At 44.1% G+C, this 21,049-nt stretch overlaps 3 protein-coding genes and 1 long non-coding RNA gene across 8 annotated transcripts in view; 2 read left to right on the top strand and 2 right to left on the bottom strand.

Moving 5' to 3' along the window:
- The window catches only part of LOC310688492 (uncharacterized protein), a 193,396-nt gene that overhangs the window by 64,079 nt on the left and 108,268 nt on the right, over positions 1-21,049 (bottom strand). The gene's annotated exons all lie outside the window — the stretch shown is intronic.
- SEMA4D (semaphorin 4D) overlaps positions 1-21,049 on the bottom strand; it is a 118,348-nt gene that overhangs the window by 44,114 nt on the left and 53,185 nt on the right. The gene's annotated exons all lie outside the window — the stretch shown is intronic.
- Positions 1-21,049, top strand: part of LOC310688506 — a 486,265-nt gene that overhangs the window by 25,906 nt on the left and 439,310 nt on the right. The gene's annotated exons all lie outside the window — the stretch shown is intronic.
- On the top strand, positions 9-8,919 carry LOC310688484 (uncharacterized protein). The gene is made up of 4 exons (XM_083465059.1): positions 9-950; positions 2,581-2,806; positions 5,996-6,230; positions 7,642-8,919. Exons 1-4 carry the CDS (start codon positions 864-866, stop codon positions 7,652-7,654), a joined length of 561 nt encoding a protein of 186 aa, XP_083321185.1. The 5' UTR covers positions 9-863; the 3' UTR covers positions 7,655-8,919.

Here is a 21,049-nt window from a genome sequence, read left to right on the forward strand (position 1 = left end):
ATCCCCTGCCCTCAATGAAGCCCCACACTGGTGCAACTTGACAATCTCATTTAATACAGGGCTTTTTGATATTCAAGTTCTGAGATTAGAAAAGTTTTCTGAAATAATTTTTAGGGCTCCAAAATGGCAGTATTTGTTTGTAGCCGACCACTGATTTGTCACTGGTACCACACACAAACCATTTCTGGTATAAAAGCTGAAGCACGACACGGCCTAGTGGGTAGGCTGTACCGTTTGATATTTACATTCAAAGTTAGTAGCCTCATAAATCTGACAAGTCTACCATTGTGACAAGATATAGCTGCCAAATGTTTAGTACTCATATGAAATGAGAGGTGAGCAAGAAAGCAGTATGATGAAAGCCTTCGCCCAATAAAAGCAATAGCAATTCCTCTACCAGCTCAAATTAATTCCAGTTGGAAGTTCATTTCAAGTGGGAGAAATCCCAGGCAAAGTGGAAATGCCAGCCGCCACTGTGGTGATCTAATGTAGCAAAAGCCATATTGGGTGCAGGATGCTTTTTCTGCCAAGCTGCTTTTAGGGAAAGCAAATGCTTAATTCACACTTTAACATCCACCCACCCACCCTCCCCCAGCCTTGGTGGCTTTTAAACAGATTTAAAAGGGGTTGAGTGGAATCAAAGCACTTTTGCAGCTATTACACAGGTATCTCAGCTTTTGAAATAATCACACCGTTAAGTATTTCAAGGCTTTCTGGATAGTCAACAATAGTATCGAGTTGCATTAATTCATGACAGGGCTGGTTATAAATGGCATGAAACAGCTGTTGCCCAGAGGATTTAACTCTGTAGTGTTATAGAGAGCTCAAAGAACAAAGAAGACAGAAAAGAAGCAGGAGAAGGAATGCAGAAGGGAAGCTTTTCAGAAGGGAAATGTCTTGCTAAGAAACTTTGCCCTGGTTCCTCTTTTGGGTCCCATCAAATGCAACTAGTAATTTAGAAACCAAGAGAAGGTGCTTCCTCTCTAAGGCTGCAATCTTATACCCGGCTGCAATCTTATACCCGCTTTCCTGTGAACACAATAAAACTTACTCCAAGCAGACATGCATATTGCACTGTAAATTATGAAAAAAATTTGAAGTGTCTGTGCGCGCACACACACACACACACAGGTGCTAGAATTATCTGAAAATGTTAAATGTTACGCTGCTTCTGTTGCTGTTTGACGATATAATCAGCAGTTTATACCTCCAACATCTGATTTGCAAGACAAAGCTCTACTTACAATGGAAGTTTACAGTCTGTAGATTACTGAATGATTACTCTTGCTTCTGAGACTCTTGCTGAGCAATGCTACTGAAAAGTTATAGCTCAAAAGACAATTCTTTTGAATTTTGAGCAAAGAACTCAAACTGGTTTCACCAAAATACAAGATATTTTTGCATTCTGCAATACATTTGCTGTTCTGTCATACTTTTAGTATGGCACGCTCATTCACTCTTGCCACAAAACTACTATATATATGCGCACAGGTGTTTAAACACGGTTAGCCACATCAAATGTACTTTCGCAAGAAATTTCAGTCACATCTTCCTCCAAGCCTACAACCCCACGAAGCAACATAATCTAGTCTTGTATCAAGGTGTTCCTGGCCAGCAGCTGTGCTGCCTTAAAAAAAAATAGTTTGGCAACCTTGAAAACTGCACACACTTCAAATTCCATGTTTCAAACAATCTACAACTAAGTGAAAAACATTTGCAGAAGAACCAAATGAGAGACTCCCACAGCCCAAGATAGGCTTCGTATTTTCATCTCAAATCCTCCCACCTGACGCAGTATTGCATGTTTATTGCAGCTGATTTTACAAGACCTTTTTTAAAAACAAAAAACAACCTACATAGACGATTTGAGTCTACGCACCCTGGGCTAAGCTAACAACAGTAATAGTTTATGACATGATAAATGGCAAACAGCAGCACCCACCAACATCTATGCCATTTTTGTATATTCTGTAGTTCTTACAGGGCTGGGTACCCTTGCAATAAACAAGTTGTGCACTAGAGTGCTTCATTGATATGCAGAAGCCCAGCAAGGCTATTTCCATCTAGACTATCTCAGATGGTTACTAAAGAGTCATTTGTGGGATTACTATATGTTAACTTTAATATGCCTGTGGCAGCAATCGTTCCCCCAATGCCAAGCCTATGAATTGAGAACGCTGCCCTCAGTTCAAATGAGTGCAAGGGAGGATAGAACTCTATTATTACACGCAGAGTTGGCCTTCCAGCACTTAATATCAGCCATTGGCTTCCTGCCTGCCCAGAAATCAAAACTGTAGAAATAAATTGCTATTCACAGCGTGCCAGTAACTCTGACACAGTTACACATATAAGCACACCGGGAAATGAATCTCAGGCCGTCCAAGACGACATGTTGCAAATAAACTCCAAATAAAACCCTTCATTTATCCCTTTTTAAGCCACGTCCGCCTGGAGGGAGAGGTGTGTGCTTGGGAATAGTCAACCGCTCTGAGGTAGTGATGGATGAACCACTCGTTCTTTGTGATCTGCATGAATGATTGTTCAGAAGTCCGCATGCCTCGTTTCCACATTTCTCTACAGGCTCTTTTCGCAGAAGTCCATACTAAAGTAGTGACGTCCAGCAGATTGCCAGATGAAAGTGCCAATAGTTACTGGCTAAAGGACATTCAACTCGCTGCTGACAGTGGCAACACTCGAAAAATGTATGAAGGCATGAAGACAGGCTTTGGGCCAACTGTCAGGAAAACGGCATCCGTGAAATCATTTTCTGGGGAGCTCATCTCAGACTTCAGCAAGCAGATGAAGGGTAGGTAAAGGTAAAGGACCCCCGGGTGGTTATGTCCAGTCAAAGGTGACTGTGGGGTTGCGGCGCTCATCTCGCTTTCAGGCCAAGGGAGCCGGCAGTTGTCCACAGAAAGCTTTCTGGCTCATGTGGCTGGCATCACTAAACCGCTTCTGGAGCAGCAGAACACCATGACGGAAGCCAGGGCGCATGGAAACGCTGTTTACCTTTCCGCCGCAGAGGCACCTATTTATCTACTTGCGCTGGTGTGCTTTTGAACTGCTAGGTTGGCAGGAGCTGGGACAGAGCAATGGGAGCTCACTCCGTCGCGGGGATTCGAGCCGTCACCCTTCCAATCAGCAAGCCCAAGAGCAGGGGTCAGCAAACCTACCGTACCTCGGGCCGGTGTCTCCAGCGCCGATTGTGCGGAGGGCTGGAGGAGCGCGTCCCCATGTGTGCACATGCTATTTCCGGCGCACTTCCGGGTCGGAGCAGCATTGGAAATAGCTTGTGCGCATGTGCACGGGCCTCCCCTGACCCGGAGGTGCACCAGAAATAATGCTTGTGCATGCGCACAAGCTATTTCCGGTGCTCCTCCGACCCAGAAGTGGGCAACCACGCAGCGCAGCGCAGTACAGCACAGCGCACCACAGGTAAGAGCGGGCGGCACGGGTCGCAGCGGGCCAGATAAACGAGTCCCTCAGGCTTTATCCGACCCGCGGACCTTAGTTTGGGGAGCCCTGCCCAAGAGGCTTAGTGGTTTAGACAAAGCGCCACCCGCGTCCCCATCTGCAGCAAGCAGATGAAGCAATGAGCAGAGCGCCAGCAAGAACTATACTTGCATAAAGAAACCATGGTCTCAGAGACTGCAATAGACATCATCCAGACTCTGCCTGTCTTGTAAGAGTTAGATATCCGTGCTCCCCTTGAAGAACTGAAGGATGCTATCAACTTCTAGGCAGGTGGAAAAGCCTCAGGACAGGATGGAATCCCAACTGAAGTGCTGAAACCAACCTCATTTCCTCCCTTAGGACACACCTCCATGGCTTTGTCTTTCAGTGTTGGGGGAAATCATCTGTGCCACAAGACACGCACCACTCCGGCACTGTGACCCTCTGTATAAGAAGAAAGGTGATTGCCATGATTGTAACAACTACCGTGGAATCTTCCTGCTCAGTACTGTGGGGGAAAGCCATTGCCTGGTGTTGTTCTCAACAGAAGAGTTACTCGCTGACAATGCGACTGTACCGACATCCAGTCTGCTGTCAACAACACAGATCTGGATACCGAACATTTTTTACTGGATTTAGAGGCAGGAGAGAAAGAGCTGGGAGCCAACAGCGCATTGGTCCTATATACAGGCGCACAAACCAGGTGTATGGGAAATTCTCGTGCATACTTACCCCAAACTTTAAATCTCTTCATTACTTATAAAGATTTAATTTGCTTTTAAAAGTATAAAATAAAAACGCTGAGGTTTTTCACCATGTGAGGGTTGTTGTTCTTTGTCCTTTTAGATGCACCTAGCAGTTCTCCGTTACTCTGTTGTAGATCAACTGTCAGATATTTTGGACGGCAATTCCCATCAGCCTTAATCCATTTATATGTAAAGCATATTTTAAAAATACAGCTGTGACTGAAAGTTGCATGTGTGTGCAAAATTATAGACGTTTCATGTATAAAACCAACTCGTAATAGCACATACAACCAGCTGTCAGAGCACTCACAGAAACTAATTTAATCAGCCATTTAGATACTAGCAAAATCCTGGGTAAGCACCATTTTAATCAGGTGCCAGTTTGTGTGGATATTCATTCCACTAGCAGGGGCTGATGGGAGTTGTAGTCCAAAAAACAAATGGAGGACACACCAGGTTGGCAAAGGCTACTGTAGATATTCAGGTCATGTGATCAATCACACAGCTTATTATCAGTGAAGAAAAACAAACCGCTAATTATTTTGGCAACTGCATCACACCAACAGGGAGTGGGGGAAATCCATTTGAATATGAATGACTGGAAGCCTGGAACAACTTAAATAGAATAGCATAATAGTGATCTTCAAAGGAAACGTAAGTTTTCTTGAGGCTCTGTTATATGAATTACAACAACGCTCTAGATTCATTATAAAAGCTGGAATTATTACAACTTTGCAGTGCAATGTTCAAAGCGTCCAAATATATAAAAGCAAAAGATACTCCAAGATGCAATTAAAGCATTTATAAACCTCTCTCTTTCTGCTTCCTGTTTATGCCTCCTTACTAGGAGACCCAGGCAAATATCCAACCGCTAAATCTAAGTGCTTGTTAATTTCAAAACCCTGCCAGAATAAAAGCTCTGGGGGAAATTAGGCAATGAGGAAAGAACAGCCCCTAACCCCCAACACTGGAAGCCTAATAGTGAACACATACTCTAGAATATGCAAATTTTGGGGGGAAATTGGCAAACTTTATTTATTGTTTTGCAATAATTTTGTGGTGGCTTCCTAGGGGAACCAGTATCTGTGTCCCATTCATTCACTTTTAGTGAAGGCAGATCAAAAAGTTACACAGCCGCCTTTTCCACATTCCCAGTGTAGTTCTCCTAACTTGACGAAGGACAGAGAGTGCAAGTTTGCAATGTACTTAATTGTCGAAGGTGGAAAAAAATCTTCCAATATCAGGCATTTTGCTGTGCTCTGGAGATTCCATAGCTCATGAGCCATGGGATGGTTCCAGAAACTTAATTCCCAAAGGGGGCAACGGCAGAGTAAGTTGGACAGGCATCCACACTTCCAACAGTTATAGTTAGACAACCACATCCTTACAACAGAGGCCACTGCAGGGTCTATTAGGTCAGAAACGACAGGGTTTTGTTGAGGCAAACTTATTTTAAGGTTCACAGAGGATGCAACAATAAAACCGGCATACACTTAAAATGACCTCGTAAGGCTTGCAGCCCCAAACCTCACTAACTATAAATATGCACGTATGTGTTGGCTACTACTGCAAGTGCCGCTCTAAAAATGGTAGCCACAGAACTGTCCTGAGCACGCTGTGCTTAACCATGAAAGTAAAGTGAGAACATCTGCGAAAAGAAACTTCTGCCAGAGGATGAAATGCTAAACCACAAAGCCTGCATTTTGGTCTACTGTGAGTAATATGCTCCTTGACACTTAAACCTATTAACTTCACACTCCCGTTTCCATTTTTTATTTTTGTTATTTTTACAATAGGTTTAACTGTGAAAATAACCACGGGGTTTTACTGTGTGGTGAGGCTACTATTTCTTTTTTTATCGCACCGGACCCTGGAACCTAAAACGGCCGTCAAGTGGTTCTCCGTCTCCTGCCGGAGAGGCTTTCATAGCGACTTGCCCAACTGCTGTTCTGTCATGGCATGTCACTGCAGTCCAACCATATGGGAAAACCACAGCAAGAGAATACTAATGAACACCACAACTTTTCTGAGGTAAGTGAAAGGCAATTCTGTTAAAAACCTTGCAGCAGGCCTGGCCTGACCGTGAGGCAGACTGAGGAATCCACCTTGGGCGGCAGAACACCAAGAGACAGTGCACCTGCAAGCGTCTTGCCTGCCCCGCTGCCTCCAATGGAGAAGGGGCGGCAGCTTCCCACGAGATCTCGTGCGCCCCGTGAGATCTTGCTGGTGTCACGGGAGTTCTAACTCAATATTGATCCGCTTTTCCAAATAAACCAACAAGGAAAATATGGAATCAAAGCCCCCTGCATGCTAATTAGATCTAAAGATCTGTTAAAACAAGATTTTGAGTCACATACAGGAGAGTGACAGACTGATAAGATGAAGATGGACAATTAGAATTAGGAAACTGGAACTAACAGGCAAAAAAGCAGAATATAACAGAATAAAACAAAAGATATTGCCTCTAGAAACCAGGACATGGCGAGCCCCCAGAAATTGTTTGAATTTGGAATATATAATTGGTGATAATGTATTTGATTTGATGTGATTTGATTTGTTAATAATTGGAAGATTTTTATTGGAAAATGAGTAACAATTATTTTTATTTTTTAAAAATTGATCCAGAGCAGATTCCAGCATATAGCAGAATAAAAACTTAAACACATTGCAGGATTCCAAAAAAAACAGACTAGAGGCAATTAATATTTCACCCAGCAGAGCTTTACTGCTACTGAAGGCAAATGAGCATAATGGTCACAAATCCCATACATTCAGGATTGGCCCTGTCCATAAGAAATCCAGTTGCGGCAGACTTAACTTAAACTTACAATAGCTTATAATAAGACTAAACCGTAACACTAAGCATACTATGTACAGAACACCACACCAGAAGGAAAAGACAGAAAGAGAAAGTAAAACCCAGCCACCTTCTGACCTATTTTTATAGTCCGCATGACCTTGACAGAAGAGATAACAGGACCAGTTTAAGCCAGCTGCACTCAGCTTCTCTGAAGGAATAACCCAAACATCATGAACCTTCTGCTTGCTTCTTTCACACAGAGAAGCCTCCCGAACCCCCTTCAATTAATTAGACTAGGAAAGATCTCTACACATCAGATCAATACTTTCTGTACTAAGAAATGCAAACTGACAGCTGGAACCTGCCTCACAACCCAGGTGTGGAAGGCTTTGGTGTGGCTGAAACAGTGACACATGCTGCCCCTGGTCTGGGGACAAATGGAGGTGTGTTTTTTCCGTTGGCAGAATAGTAGGGCAGATTCAGACAGAGTCTCTGGGCAGGCAGGATTTCACCCCCATACGTCTTCTCTTTTCGCCACCGCCCGCCACATTCCATAAAAACGTACTCAATGGTATGTGACAGTCATTAAAATCAATGTGCTCAAATGAACCTTATTCTTTCCGTACATGCCTTCCTTGACAGGCCTCACCCATGATCAGCACAAGTCGAACCCACTGATATGCGGCCCAAGAACATCATCAGATGGAGAGATTGCCCTCGTGTCCACCTTACATAAAGGCAATAGACAGACAGACAAGGATGTTTTGCATTCTTTTCTTGTGCCAACCTTCCATGATGGAATAGGACTACTTAGCAAGAACATTCTTCTCTATATTAAAAAGTGTGCGTGGCATCGTGGCAATCACGAAAAGAAAACAAAGGTAGTTTTGAAGATCTGCCTCCTTGTTTGTTTTTCATCCTCCCTTCCACACAAAAAAGCTCTGTATATTTTTCTGAAGGCAAAAGCAAAGAACAGGAAGAAAACTAAAAGGAAAAGCACCCTGAGGAGGCTTTGCCCTCCTTATAAAAACAAACAGCAGCGGGGAAAAGAATACTACTAAACAGAATACAGGGGAACGTTCAGGAAAAGCTGCAAACCTGTTGTCTTTCTATTAACTCCAAAGAATGAATCCACATTATATAACAATCAAATTTAATGCTACCAATGAAGTAAGAATGAACAATTCCCTTGAGGCCAAATCCTTCGGGAAACATTAATTCAGCCACATTGGTTGAACTCAACATATCAGCGCTCAGAAGCAAAAACTTTGATTTTGAGGGGTTCACTTAACAGTCTGTGCTTTGAAAGAGAGCCCAGATCAGAAACAGGAATGGGTTATGTCTGCCCTGGCCCAGCCATGTGTCCTTCACCTTATGTCTTGTTTGTTTCCAGACTGGGGAAAAGGAAAACACACCAAGTCATTTTCACCCGAGTGGCCAAACCATTTTACCTGTCTTCCGATTCAATCCAATGGTCACTGAACAAATAATTAAGAAGACTTGACACGCCGGCACAAATTCTCCATCTGTGGTACCACAAACAGATCTGAGACATCGTGCAAGGCAAACATTGTGGGTTGGTTATGGGATGTGTCAGATTCAGAGTCATGCAAAATTGCTATGTGTGCAGAGATCCTGACTGCCATAGCTTTGACTACACATCCCATGTTCGTCCTTTTTCTTAGTAAGATCCTAGGACAGGATGGCAACTAGCAGGCAACACAACAGTTAAGAGATTTCCTTCTTCCTCATACATAAACAAATGAGTGTGCCTTCTTTTGTCAAACGGTGCTGTCCTGGCCACAACCAGGGCAAAGTAGTGATCCTGAGTATGCTAAATTTGTTTCATTTTTAAAATTATTGTTATGGGCCCCAGTCTAGCCAAAAATGGTGGTGAATAAGTCCTACTGAAAGTAAAAGCATGTATATTCAATCACAGCTTAACTTGTTCCATTGGTTTCCAATGGGACTCTCGGTGTAGCTACATTAAGGTTGCCTAAAGAATGTTTAAGGGACGCGGGTGGCACTGTGGTCTAAACCATGAGCCCCTTGGGCTTGCCAATCAGAAGGTACCACTGTAATTGCGCCTAGATTGGGGCATTCAGCCATACATTTGCTCTGCAGCGTTTTAAACACCGCAGAGTAACACAAGAGTTAAACAGCGATGTGAGTTTGCTGGAAATTTTTGAATTGCAAAATTTGCCAAAAAGCCTTCCTGTGCAAATTGAAGGTAATTTACATTTGTTTGTTTGTTTGTTTCAGTCTGCATCAGAAAAGTGACATGATTTAGCATGTTTACTGCATTTGTGTTTAGTGAACAAAGCTTTAAAAAAAACAGTGAAGTGGTCAAACTTGTCTAATATTTATATACAATTGGCATCCATTGTTTGTTACTAATGAACTTATAGAAGCGGAAGATTTCCCTAAAGAAATGAAGTTCTGGGAAATTTTAGGCCCCGCGTCACTGGAGCAAGGTCCCTGCCTCCAAGCAGCTTACAGTCCAAAGGAGCCTAGGACTGGAGCTAATTTAACTCAGCTAATTTCATCTGCAAAAAGAAAGGAATGATTTACCACAGCAATTGGCTGAGTGTGTGTGTGTGTGTGTGTGTGTGTGTGTGTGTAGGGAGTGGAAAGGAAACCTGTATAAACTGTGGGGATTCGTTACGCAATTCAACACCATTATTTTTTAGCAGCAGGCCCAGAGCAGAACAGAATCGCAGAGAGCAAATTGTGAAACAAACCTGCGCTGCCATGTCTTATAAATACTTTTTGGGTCGTGTTTTAAATGCATCAGTTCAATTAAGGAGAAATGTAAGAATCTCAACACTTTTTAGACAGGACTGTTTGTTCCTTCACACAAAGCTTTGGGTTGGCATGAAGTATAGGTCACTTTGACCTTTATGCTAATAACTGGGTATCAGAAATCTACTGCATTTTTGTACCATATAACTTGCCTCTCTGTGTTCACAAACCCAGGTGCAGATCTTTCAATACATGCACTTCAAATTTCATATCAAGTTGTGCAAGCGCATGGCTGCGTGGGGATTAATGGAAGCCCCACTTGCACAACAGCCTCATTGGTGTTACATGGATTTTAACTCCTGCCAAGCCTAATAAGAGCTTTTCCCCACCCAATCAAAATGAAATACAGGGTGAAGAGCCATTTATGACAAGCTGATGATAAAAAAGAGGCACATATGAAAAGGAGATAAAAAGAATTTTCATATCCCAAGACTCTGCTGCCATAACTATTAAGAGTCATGCTTACAAGTGTGCGTTTCATGCATAAAGTGATATGGCAAGACAGGGAGGGGGAAAGAAAACTGAGAAGTGATCATAGATGCATCATAGAAGGGTGTTGATAGCCTTGATCCCAGGTTCTGTTCGGAGGGACAGGTACTGAGCCTATTCTTTCGCACTCACAAGCACAAACTCAGAAGGTCCTGCAGATCTGGTTACTAGAGCTTCAAGTTTCAAGGTGAACAGTCCAGTTTTGCTTGAGAAATTGAGAAACAAGACGGCACAGCAAAAACACTCAGGTCACACGTAAACTGCAAGTATGTGGCCTACCAGAAAGGAGGCAATGGCTGCTTCTCTCGTCCTTTAGCTCTTCTGCTGCTGTGCTGACCTAACCCATGGTTTGGCTTTGGCTGCTGTCCAAACCTAGGCTAGCTCTCCCAGTCAAATCATGAGCTGTAAAAACCCTTTGCTTGCAAGCTTGTGGTTTGTGATGGCTAAGCCCAGCTCAGCACCAGAATGACTTGAGGAAGAGCAAAGTGATCATTATCTCTTCTCCAAGAGAACCTGCATGTTTCCTCATTTGCGCTATGCCATGAACTGGCATGAGGGACGTGGGTGGCGCTGTGGGTTAAACCACAGAGCCTAGTGCTTGCCGATCAGAAGGTCAGCGGTTCAAATCACTGTGACGGGGTGAGCTCCCGTTGCTCGGTCCTTGCTCCTGCCAACCTAGAAGTTCGAAAGCACATCAAACTGCAAGTAGATAAATAGGTACCCCTCCGGCGGGAAGGTAGACGGCGTTTCCGTGCACTGCTCTGGTTCACCAGAAGCGGCTTAGTCATGCTGGCCACATGACCCGGAAGCTGTACCGGAACGAATTAAGTACTTAACCCAAGGTACCACTGTAATCCATTTTGCATTACTTTATATGGGAAAGCACACCTTGGTTTTGGAATGTTTTGGTTTTGGAATGGACTTCTGGAACGGATTAAGTTTGAGAACCAAGGTACCAGTGTACATATGACAGAAACTTGAGTTCCACCTGGTCCATAATCAAACACATGCAACCAGAGCTTGCCTTGGTGCAAGTTGGGCTGTTTAGCTTGTAGGCTTTTCTTTGCAAACATCAGGAATTTGATGGAAGACAAAACAGCTGCATTATGCATGGCCATTCAGTGCACTGTGATTGGCAAAGTGCTTATCAATTACCTGGGTTTTGCAGCCACAAATAAGGAGGTTATCAAATAAGGAACGCCCCACAGCTATGATGTCACAAATGACAGATAGAGTTTGACAGTCCTGGGAGTCAAAAAGTACAGACCGCAGTTCATGGAGCTCCCTGCGCTTCTGCTCATTATTATTTATCAAAGCTTTCAAACAGAGAGGCAGGATTCAGCATTCAAGAAGAAACGACGAAGAAGAGATTCACCAAAAGGGTATGAGCAACAGCAGTGCCACAGGGAACAATCACACACACACACACACACACACACACACACACACTAAATGTAAATATTCTCAGGGTGCCTTACACAATATATGTATCGCAAGATAGTTACAAAATTAAAAAGCACAAAAGAGTGAATAAAAACTTTGTGGTAATAAAACCATTTGTGGTGTAACAATTAAGCTGAGAAAAAAGAAATGTTTTCACCTTCTGCCAAAAAAAGTAGCATAGCAGGCACAAAGTGAGCTTCCCCGGGGATAGAATTTCATGAACAGGGTGTCACCATTGATAACGCTTTCTTCCGCTGCCACCCACCTCACTTCTAATGGTAGTGGCGCCTGGAGGACCACGTCAGATGATGATCTGGTGCGGTCTTCCCCAACCCTGGATGCCCAGATGTTGTCTGAGCACAATTCCCATCATCCCTGACCATACTGGTTTGGGCTGATAGGAGTTGCAGTCCAACAACAGCTGAGACTCAAGGTTGGGAAACGATGATGTGAGGTGTGGACAGGCTGATATGGAGGGACATATTCCTTCAGGAGGCAGGTGTTTCTTCAGGTACCCAAGCCACATAGGGCTTTCAAAAGGTAAGCAATGGCCCTCAAATTGTGCTCAAAACAAACCAGTAACCAATGTGCTTTTGGCCAGGTTGGCCTTCAGTACCGACTAACAATAAATAAAATACCGTATTTTTTGCACCATAACACTCACTTTTTTCCTCCTAGAAAGTAAGGGGAAATGTCTGTGCGTGTTATGGAGGGAATGCCTATGGGTGGCATGCCTACGGATTTTCCTCCTCTAAAAACTACGTGCGTGTTATGGTCGGGTGCGTGTTATAGAGCGAAAAATACGGTATATAGCGTGTTCTCCTTCATGGAGAGGACGTGTAGTGGTGGGGTCTTACAAGACACCCCACTGTTGCTGGGCAGGTAAAGGTAGTTGGCCACCATTGCAATTGGGCTCCTCTTGTCATTGGGGAGAATTTGATGTTGCCATTTTTTGATTGATAGCCATGAAGTTTTATATTCCCTATGCACAACGTTGAGCTTCCTCTTTTCGCTGCATGCATCGGATTACCTGCCCACCCTCCCTATATTTAGGGTTGTTCGCTTTGACCTTCCTACGCCTGTCATGGGGTCGTCTGCTTTGGGGCAGGGGCCCGGTAGGAATTTTGTCCATTTGGCTGATGCCATTTGGTTTTTGCCTACTGCGTAGCAAATCGTCACAACTTGTAAGGCTGCGGTTAGGCATTGGTTTTATGAACTGGTTGGTGGAGGGGCATGGATTGGCTGTTCCTGCCCCACCAATGCTGCTGCTGCTGCAAGGGTATTCCGTTAAAGGAATCCAGGGGCTCACCATGCTCTTGTCCGAACCCCTGTCAAGGGGCTAGGGCCACGCAAGAGCCCCTGGGAGCATTTGAGGAGAGGTGAGGGCATGGTTCCCAGCTCCATTTTTCTCCCCAAAATGTTTTCCCTTTCTGACTTTCGCGGGCGTGCGAATGTCAGTCTGTCCCTGGGCGGGGACTGATAGTCGCAACCAATGCCTAAGCAACCACTCACATTTTTTGTATTTTAATAAAGTTGTGGCCAAAATTATGCCAAAAACCTTAAACAGAAATTCTGTGTGAATTGCGTTTTATTGGGGTGGCTTGGGGACCTCGGCACGCAAACAGTCAATAGGCCAGCAGGACGGCGTAGCTGGGACAGCGTAGCTGGGACGGCATTGCTCTCCTGCCTTCACAACAACACACATCACTGCCACTAACCAAAAGGTCAAGGAAGGTTGTGGGAGCTGGGTGCATGCGCATTGGAGGACTGGTTCTGTTGCTGAGTGAGTCCGCACCATGAATAGCTCCTGCTACCTTGACCTTCTCCTTCTCAGTAAGAGGCAGAGACACGTGGAGAGCAGCCTTGGCTGCCACTGTGCACAGTCTCATCCTTTCCCAGTGCAATTTGCGTAGTGTAGGAGAGAAAAAGAAGACTCCTTGTTTCATTATCCTGCTAACCCCTCAAATCCCTCTTCTCGAAATTATGAATCCAGATGATGTCATATAGAAGCTGCTATCTGCGAACACCTGTTTCTACAGCAAGGTCAAGACATATCTAAAGAGTCAGGAAATGAAGGATTTGTGTTTTGAATTGCACCACACTTAAATTTCGTGATACAGTGGTACCTCAGGTTCAGCACTTAATTCGTTCTGGAGGTCCGTACTTAACTTGAAACTGTTCTTAACCTGAAGCACCACTTTAGCTAATGGGGTGTCCCGCTGCTGCCGCGCCACCAGAGCACGATTTCTGTTCTCATCCTGAAGCAAAGTTTTTAACCTGAAGCACTATTTCTGGGTTAGCAGAGTCTGTAACCTGAAGCGTATGTAACCTGAAGTGTATGTAACCTGAGATGCCACTGTAATGTTTTTTGCATGAGAAACCAGACTGCGAACTTCGTCTTTTGAATAGGTGTAACAGTTTTTTTTTTACAAATGCAAGTAGCAAAATTAATAATGAACTAGCTTCAAACCACCTCATAAATTTATGACAAGTTTTTAAATGTGTGCCTTCCAACTTTTGAAGTCTTCTCCACCCCCAAGACTCAGGTCACTGCTTTTCCTAATATCAGAAAGCAGATGCAAGGAGCCTCTGGAATAAAAAAGCACCACGCCAGCACTTCTTAGCACATTAGAAAGATGTATATTTCCCTTTTACATTACCGTATTTTTCGCTCTATAAGACACACCAGACCACAAGACACACCTAGTTTTTGAAGGAGGAAAACAAGAAAAAAAATATTCTGAATCTCAGAAGCCAGAACAGCAAGAGGGATCGCTGCGCAGTGAAAGCAGCAATCCCTCTTGCTGTTCTGGCTTCTGGGATAGCTGCGCAGCCTGCATTCGCTCCATAAGACGCACACACATTTCCCCTTACTTTTTAGGAGGGAAAAGGTGAGTCTTATAGAGCAAAAAATATGGTAATTGGCTGGCCTAATTATAGTAATCACATGAAATGTCACATAAAAAAACCCCAAAACCATTGGCATGCCTTAGTACCACATGCAACAAGCCGTGTTTTCCTTCACACTAGTTGCAAACAAACCAGCTTCCCACATGAACTGAGCTATGACACCAACTCAGCCTAGAAAACAAAGACCAGCCAAATCCAGACTGCCATTTCTCCCAGCACTTGTTGCTAGGAAACCTTTCATCCGCTGGCTCATTTGTCGATTATCATTTATTAGGCAGAAGTTTAAATCATTTTAAAACACAGGCTTCATTTTAGCTTTGTTCACAGAGAGAGCGCACACAAACTTTTAACAGTTTATTACCCATCAGTTGTAGGTTCACCCTGAGGGCAGATTTTGAAATAAATGTATTGTAGCTCCTGTAGAAACCAAAAGAACCTTTTTGGTGAGCTGCTTGTTCTGAACACCTCACAGCATGTGTAAGGTATTTGTCATAATAAACCATTTCTTCCATGACTGAACTAAGCTAATGTTCTATATATTGCTCAAGAAAGGAAAGGGGGGGGGGAGGGACTTTAAGTATTTATGGTATTCTGCTATTAAGCTTTTTAGCTTGAACTCATTTTTTAAAATTAAAATAAAACAAGTTATTTTTAGCTCCGATATTACTTAAAAGATTAGAAGCCTGCCCTCAGCATCACGGCAAATTGACTGCTAGCCATTACGCTGCTGCACTTACAATGACCCCCATTTTCAAGATTTCCAGCGTGCCCTTGACAGGATTGGAGGCCATTTGTTAATGTGGCTTGACACCGCATTTTTAAAAGCAAAAGGTGGCGGTGCCAAGCTAAGCTTAGCGATGGCGATCCAGCTACTCGCACTTTAAAAGCTATCTGCTCAAACGAAATTTCAAGCTATCAATCCAGGGCCCTAATATTTTGCTCCATTCATTCAAGTTCCTGTGCAGAGATCATCCTCTGGATGAGCTGTCACATTCACAAAAAGGATGCTGCACACACGGTCCTCGTAACCAGATTGGGTGTGGTATATTACATTGGGCCCTGGCCTTCGAACAGGGAGGGTGAAGTTTAAATCCCAGCTTGGGTATTAAGTCCTGGGCAAGTCATTGGGAGGTCACTGACTGACTGCAGCGCTCCATGGCTCAGGCGGAAGCTTTCCGATGCTTTCTACCCCTCAAGATCCTATACCTTGGTTCTCAAACTTAATCTGTCCTGGAAGTCTGTTCCAAAACCAAAGCATTCCAAAACCAAGGCGTGCTTTCCCATAGAAAGTAATGCAAAATGGATTAACCCATTCCGAACTTTTAAAAACAACCCCTAAAACAGCAATTTAACATGAATTTTACTATCTAATGAGACCATCGATCCATAAAATGAAAGCAATAAACCAGGGGTCAGCAAGGTTTATCTTGTCTGGGCTGGATCGGTCCCACGGAGATCCCTCCGTGGGCTGGATCGTGCACCTGTCTGCAATTTTCAGTATCTGTGTCTGTGCATATGTGATTTTCGGTGCCACGGAAGCAAGTCCCGCACCACGATGCGGGGGGAGGTCAGCGGTTCCCCCTTGGCAATGGCAGTGGCAGTATCAACAGCCTGGAGCCAGCCTGTAGCGCAGTAGGCTCTGGCTGGCTTCAGGAGCTGCTCGCTGCCATGGCGCCTGCCATTTTGCCTCGCCGGTAGTCCCCTATAATGTGTCTTGTGCCGTTGAACCAGTCACACAACAGTCATTCCCTACTAATAAATCTACAACACTTAAAATATAAATCCGGGGACATGTTTGTAAATCCGGGGACTGTCCCCCAGGAAACAGGGACATCTGGTAACCATACCCCTCGGGGGTGAGCCCCACATGCCTGCCCCGGGCAGCGCAGGCGTACGCTCCGCGGCTGTTGCCAGAGACCAAAATAGCATCTTCCGCATAAAAGGCACCTTCTAGCACTGAACGGCAGCCCCTCAAGTATACCCAGGCAATTATAGCCACTTAGCCAGCAAAGAAACTCCCATTATGTTTTTTTTTGTTGGTTTTTTTTTTAAATTAAGGATTTTCTTGTTTTACAGAAGTGTAATGCCTCGTATTTTTTCCATGTAACATTTTTACAAATCCATTTCATTTGTTGAGGAATTAGGGGGAGAAGGAAAAAAGAAAGAAAGAAAGAAAGAAAGAAAGGAAGGAAGGAAGGAAGGAAGGAAGGAAGGAAGGAAGGAAGGAAGGAAGAAAGGGGGAGTGAGGGGAGGGAAGATGGGTGGGGGTGGGGTCGGGTGGCAATGTTTCTACTGTGGTGCCCCGCAAGACGAATGCCTCGCAAGACGGAAAACTCACTAGACAAAAGAGTTTTCCGTTTTGGAGGTGCTTCGCAAAACGAATTTCCTATGGGCTTGCTTCGCAAGACGACAATGTCTTGCGAGTTCCTGCGGGGTTTTTTCCCTTCCCCCCCTTTTTCTAAGCCGCTAAGCCGCTTATCAGCTGATCCGATCAGCAGATAAGCCGCTAAAAGCCGCTAATAGCGCTTATCCGCTAATCCGTCAATGGGCTTGCTTCGCAAGACGAAAAAACCGCTAGACGAAGAGAATCACAGAACGGATTCTTTTCGTCTTGCGAGGCACCACTGTATTATGCTTAATGTATGTGGAGTTTGGTGTCAGCGTTACTTGTGTTCCTTTGGTGGTGAGAGAGGTTGGGGTTGGCCAATTTTCATTTTTTTTAAAAAAAAGAACTCTTCAGGGGACTTGAAGGAAATCTCACCACAAGAAGAGAGAATGGTTCCTGTTGCTAAGCTCCTGGGTTCATTCACACTTCCTTCGAGCTGCGAACAGAAGCTTGTCTCCCTTTTACACGGGAGAAAGTGACTCATTTCTGAGTGGGGAGTTCACCTCAAGGAATAAATCCACCCCCACATCACCACTGCTACTATTGTTATCAGTGATGTGTCGGAAGAAGTTTTTCAGTGGAAAACTAGGGTGATTTGCATCAGAAAAAAATTGATGCCCTAGAAAGTAATCTAATTTAGCCTCTTTTCCGGGGGGGGGGGGGGGGTTACGTGCATTGAAAAGCTAGAAACTTCGAAACTGCCAAGCTTTGACTAACACTGTATTTGCAGTAGGCAACAAATCATTGATACTAAAAGGATATTTTAATGTGGATAAATAAGGCACCTGAAATGTTTCCATTGTACATCACCGTTTGTTAAATATTATTTGTATAGCACTTGCAACAGACGCTAACTGATGGCAAATTAAGTAATAAGGAGACACAAAGAGGGAAGTTTGGACAGAGAAGAAAGGCAGCAAGATTGGACTCTGCAAAGGTAATCTGTAATTAATAAATCACAGCACCTTTATTAAAACAAGCAATTGCCATTCCAAATGGGCGTGAATATCATTTTTTGTTGCTTTTCTTAAAACACACACACGGGGGGGGGGGGGATCCTATAAAGAAGAATCAGAAGTAAAAACATCAAGTCACAGGAAGTTTTTAAAGGAGAGAAATAAAGAACTTTATGTAGCCTACAGCAGAAAAGAAAGAATCTAAGACACAAGGAGAAGTGAAATAACAGCAAAAGATGGCCAAGGAAGTGTCAAAAGGAAAGCCAAGCAGCAGAAGAACAATAGGAACAAAAGTGTAAGAGATTGTTTTACTTGCAACACAGACATTTAAATTTAATAATTTTATAATAAAAATACCAGATTGTTGCATCAAGCACTTAATATTTTCCCTAGCGAAAAACTAGTTTTGCTCGACAGCAACTTTTTCTTTTTTGGGGAAAGGGCTCGCTGCCATGGCAAAAGAACTAAGCCGCAAGTGCCAACTTTGGCATCTGGACTGGCAGAACTCCTTTGAAGACCACATTTGACCCAGAGGCTGCCATTTGCTAACGCCTAACTTAAATGCACAATTAATAATGTGCATTCTATGTGCAATTTATCCAACTGTATGGGGTAACCATATTAGCCTGATGATCTCCTTTATTTACTTCCACTGAGAGCCAAATTTATGCAAGCACAAAAGAATCTTCGCTACATACCGTATTTTTCGTCCCATAGGACGCACCTAGTTTTTTGGGGGGGGAATAAAGGAATTTCCCCCCCTTTATTTCCCCCCCAAAAGCAGGTCAGGGAAAGCGAACCAGGTCGAGGAACAGCGGGATGGCGGTGCTGCGCCTCCCCGCTGTCCCCCGAGCTTGTGGGGCTGGCCGATGTCTGCCCAGCGCGAGGGGCACCCTACTTCAGGGTGCCCTGCGAGCCGGGCGGCAGGCTGCTATCCGCAGCGTGGGGAGCCCTGCGGGGAACTCCTGCAGGGCTCCCCACGCTGCGGATGTCTGTCCAGCGCGCGGGGCGGCAGGCTGCTATCCGCAGCGTGGGAAGCCCTGCGGGGACCTGCCGCAGGGCTGCCTAGGCTGCGGATGTGTTCCCGAAGCGCCGGGCGCTCTGCTTTCAGGGCGCCCGACACTCCGGGAAGCAGACTGGGGATGTGTTCCCAAAGCGCTGGGCGCTCTGCTTTCAGGGCGCCCAACGCTCTGGGAAGCAGGCTGCTATCCGCAGCCTAGACATCCCTGTGGGACCTCCCGCAGGGCTGCCTAGGCTGCAGATGTGTTCCCAAAGCGCCAGGTGCTCTGCTTTCAGGGCGCCCGGCGCTCCGGGAAGCAGTCTACTATCCACAGCCTAGACAGCCCTGCGGGAACTCCCGCAGGGCTGCCTAGGCTGCGGGTGTCTTCCTGAAGCCTAGAGAGCAAGAGGGGTCGGTGCGCACCGACCCCTCTCGCTCTCCAAGCTTCAGCGAAAGCCTGCATTCGCCCCATAGTACGCACCCAGATTTCCCCTTCATTTTTGGAGGGGAAAAAGTGCGTCCTATAGGGCGAAAAATACGGTAATTCTTAGGAAGTTTAGTAAACCTCTGGATTCATTTAGTCTGCCTGCCACACCTCTTCATTTCAATTTGTTCTGCTAGGTAACCAGCTGCTTCTTTCTTGATCCAAAATATCATGTTTCCAACACTTCTAGAGAGTGACAAATTGTGTTTTTCCTGAAATAGCCGCTACTGTCCAGTCATTCGTACTGGTTTCTAACACTGATATCTTTGCACAAAGGTACTTAAAATTCAGATGAGAAAGGGTCATACTGCTGGCTAGATACTGCATCAACTGACGTGGTTGTGAGAGCGCTTGTGTATATTCAGAAGTTGAAATCAATTCCAGAAGCATGGGGTCAGGGCCAGCAACATAAAATCCCCATTGTCTTCCAATTATTATCTCACAGAGCCAAATAAATTAATTATAATTACATACTTTAGCAGGGAATAAACAGCAAAACCAAACAAAGGCATCTTGAATCACCAAGTGTGGTATCCCTGAAAAAGTATCTTATGTCAACGTTTTATCAAATTCGATGTTTGTTCATGGATTTGAAACAGGTTGTATGATCAAGAAAGCTCTTTTGCTAATGCTCATCAGGAATGTAAGAACAAGTTTATTTATAAAACATTTAACAGATTACAATGCAACAATTATTTTCAGGGAAACTACATATTCAGTGCAGCCTGAAAATTTTAAGAGATTCCTAGGTATCTGGTATGCAAGGACTTAAGGCAAACCACCTAATATTTTGAAAAGTTTCCGTGACTTTTTAGGTTACCTGTGCAACTGAACTCTTCAGAAGTTAGAATATAATACTAAACTATAATGAAATTTTATTAGTATGCATATCAAAAAGAACTGCTCAGTGGTTGATACTTATGCATATAAAATACAGCCTGCATTTCCAGTTGAAACAAAAAAATGCTTTCTTTCACCACTGCCCAAACAGACTCAAATGCAGAACACAAATTACTTCCAGAATTATAAACAACCGAACACGAGCCTACATAATGGCAATTCTCTCTGCATTTGTGGGCAGATGCCAAAAGTTAGAATAAGCAGAGTGAATTTGTTTAATCATAACCACTGTAAGCTGCTCATCTTTGTAGGAGAATGCCATTGATTTGTAGCTGGAATTCCACTGCGTGAACTGGTGGAAACATTTGCTCAGATAAGCTGGTTAGATGTAATTCAGCCCAGATGTCTAACGAGGCTACCAGTCTTTATTAGATGAGATTTCCAAAACACAAAAAGCGAGAAGGACGAGGATGATCATGCTATGTACATATTAAATTCAAACAATTCACAAAGTGAGAAGCCTATATGAGTTCAGTTCTGGTACCAAAAACAATTTCCTACTCAGACACCCTGTTCCCCAATTCTAAGTGTTTATCTATCATCCTAAGTCACTATTTTGCAACCATCTTCAGATTCTAGTAAAGATAAATGAATTCCACAAGTTCTGCCTACCCCTGGTTTATGAAACAAATCAACTTCAAGCTGTGGTTTATGAAGCTGGCTTGTTTCAATATTCAGTC

The sequence above is a fragment of the Podarcis liolepis genome, assembly GCF_965112155.1.
Source record: "Podarcis liolepis genome assembly, chromosome: 11".
Taxonomy (NCBI): Eukaryota; Metazoa; Chordata; class Lepidosauria; order Squamata; family Lacertidae; genus Podarcis; species Podarcis liolepis.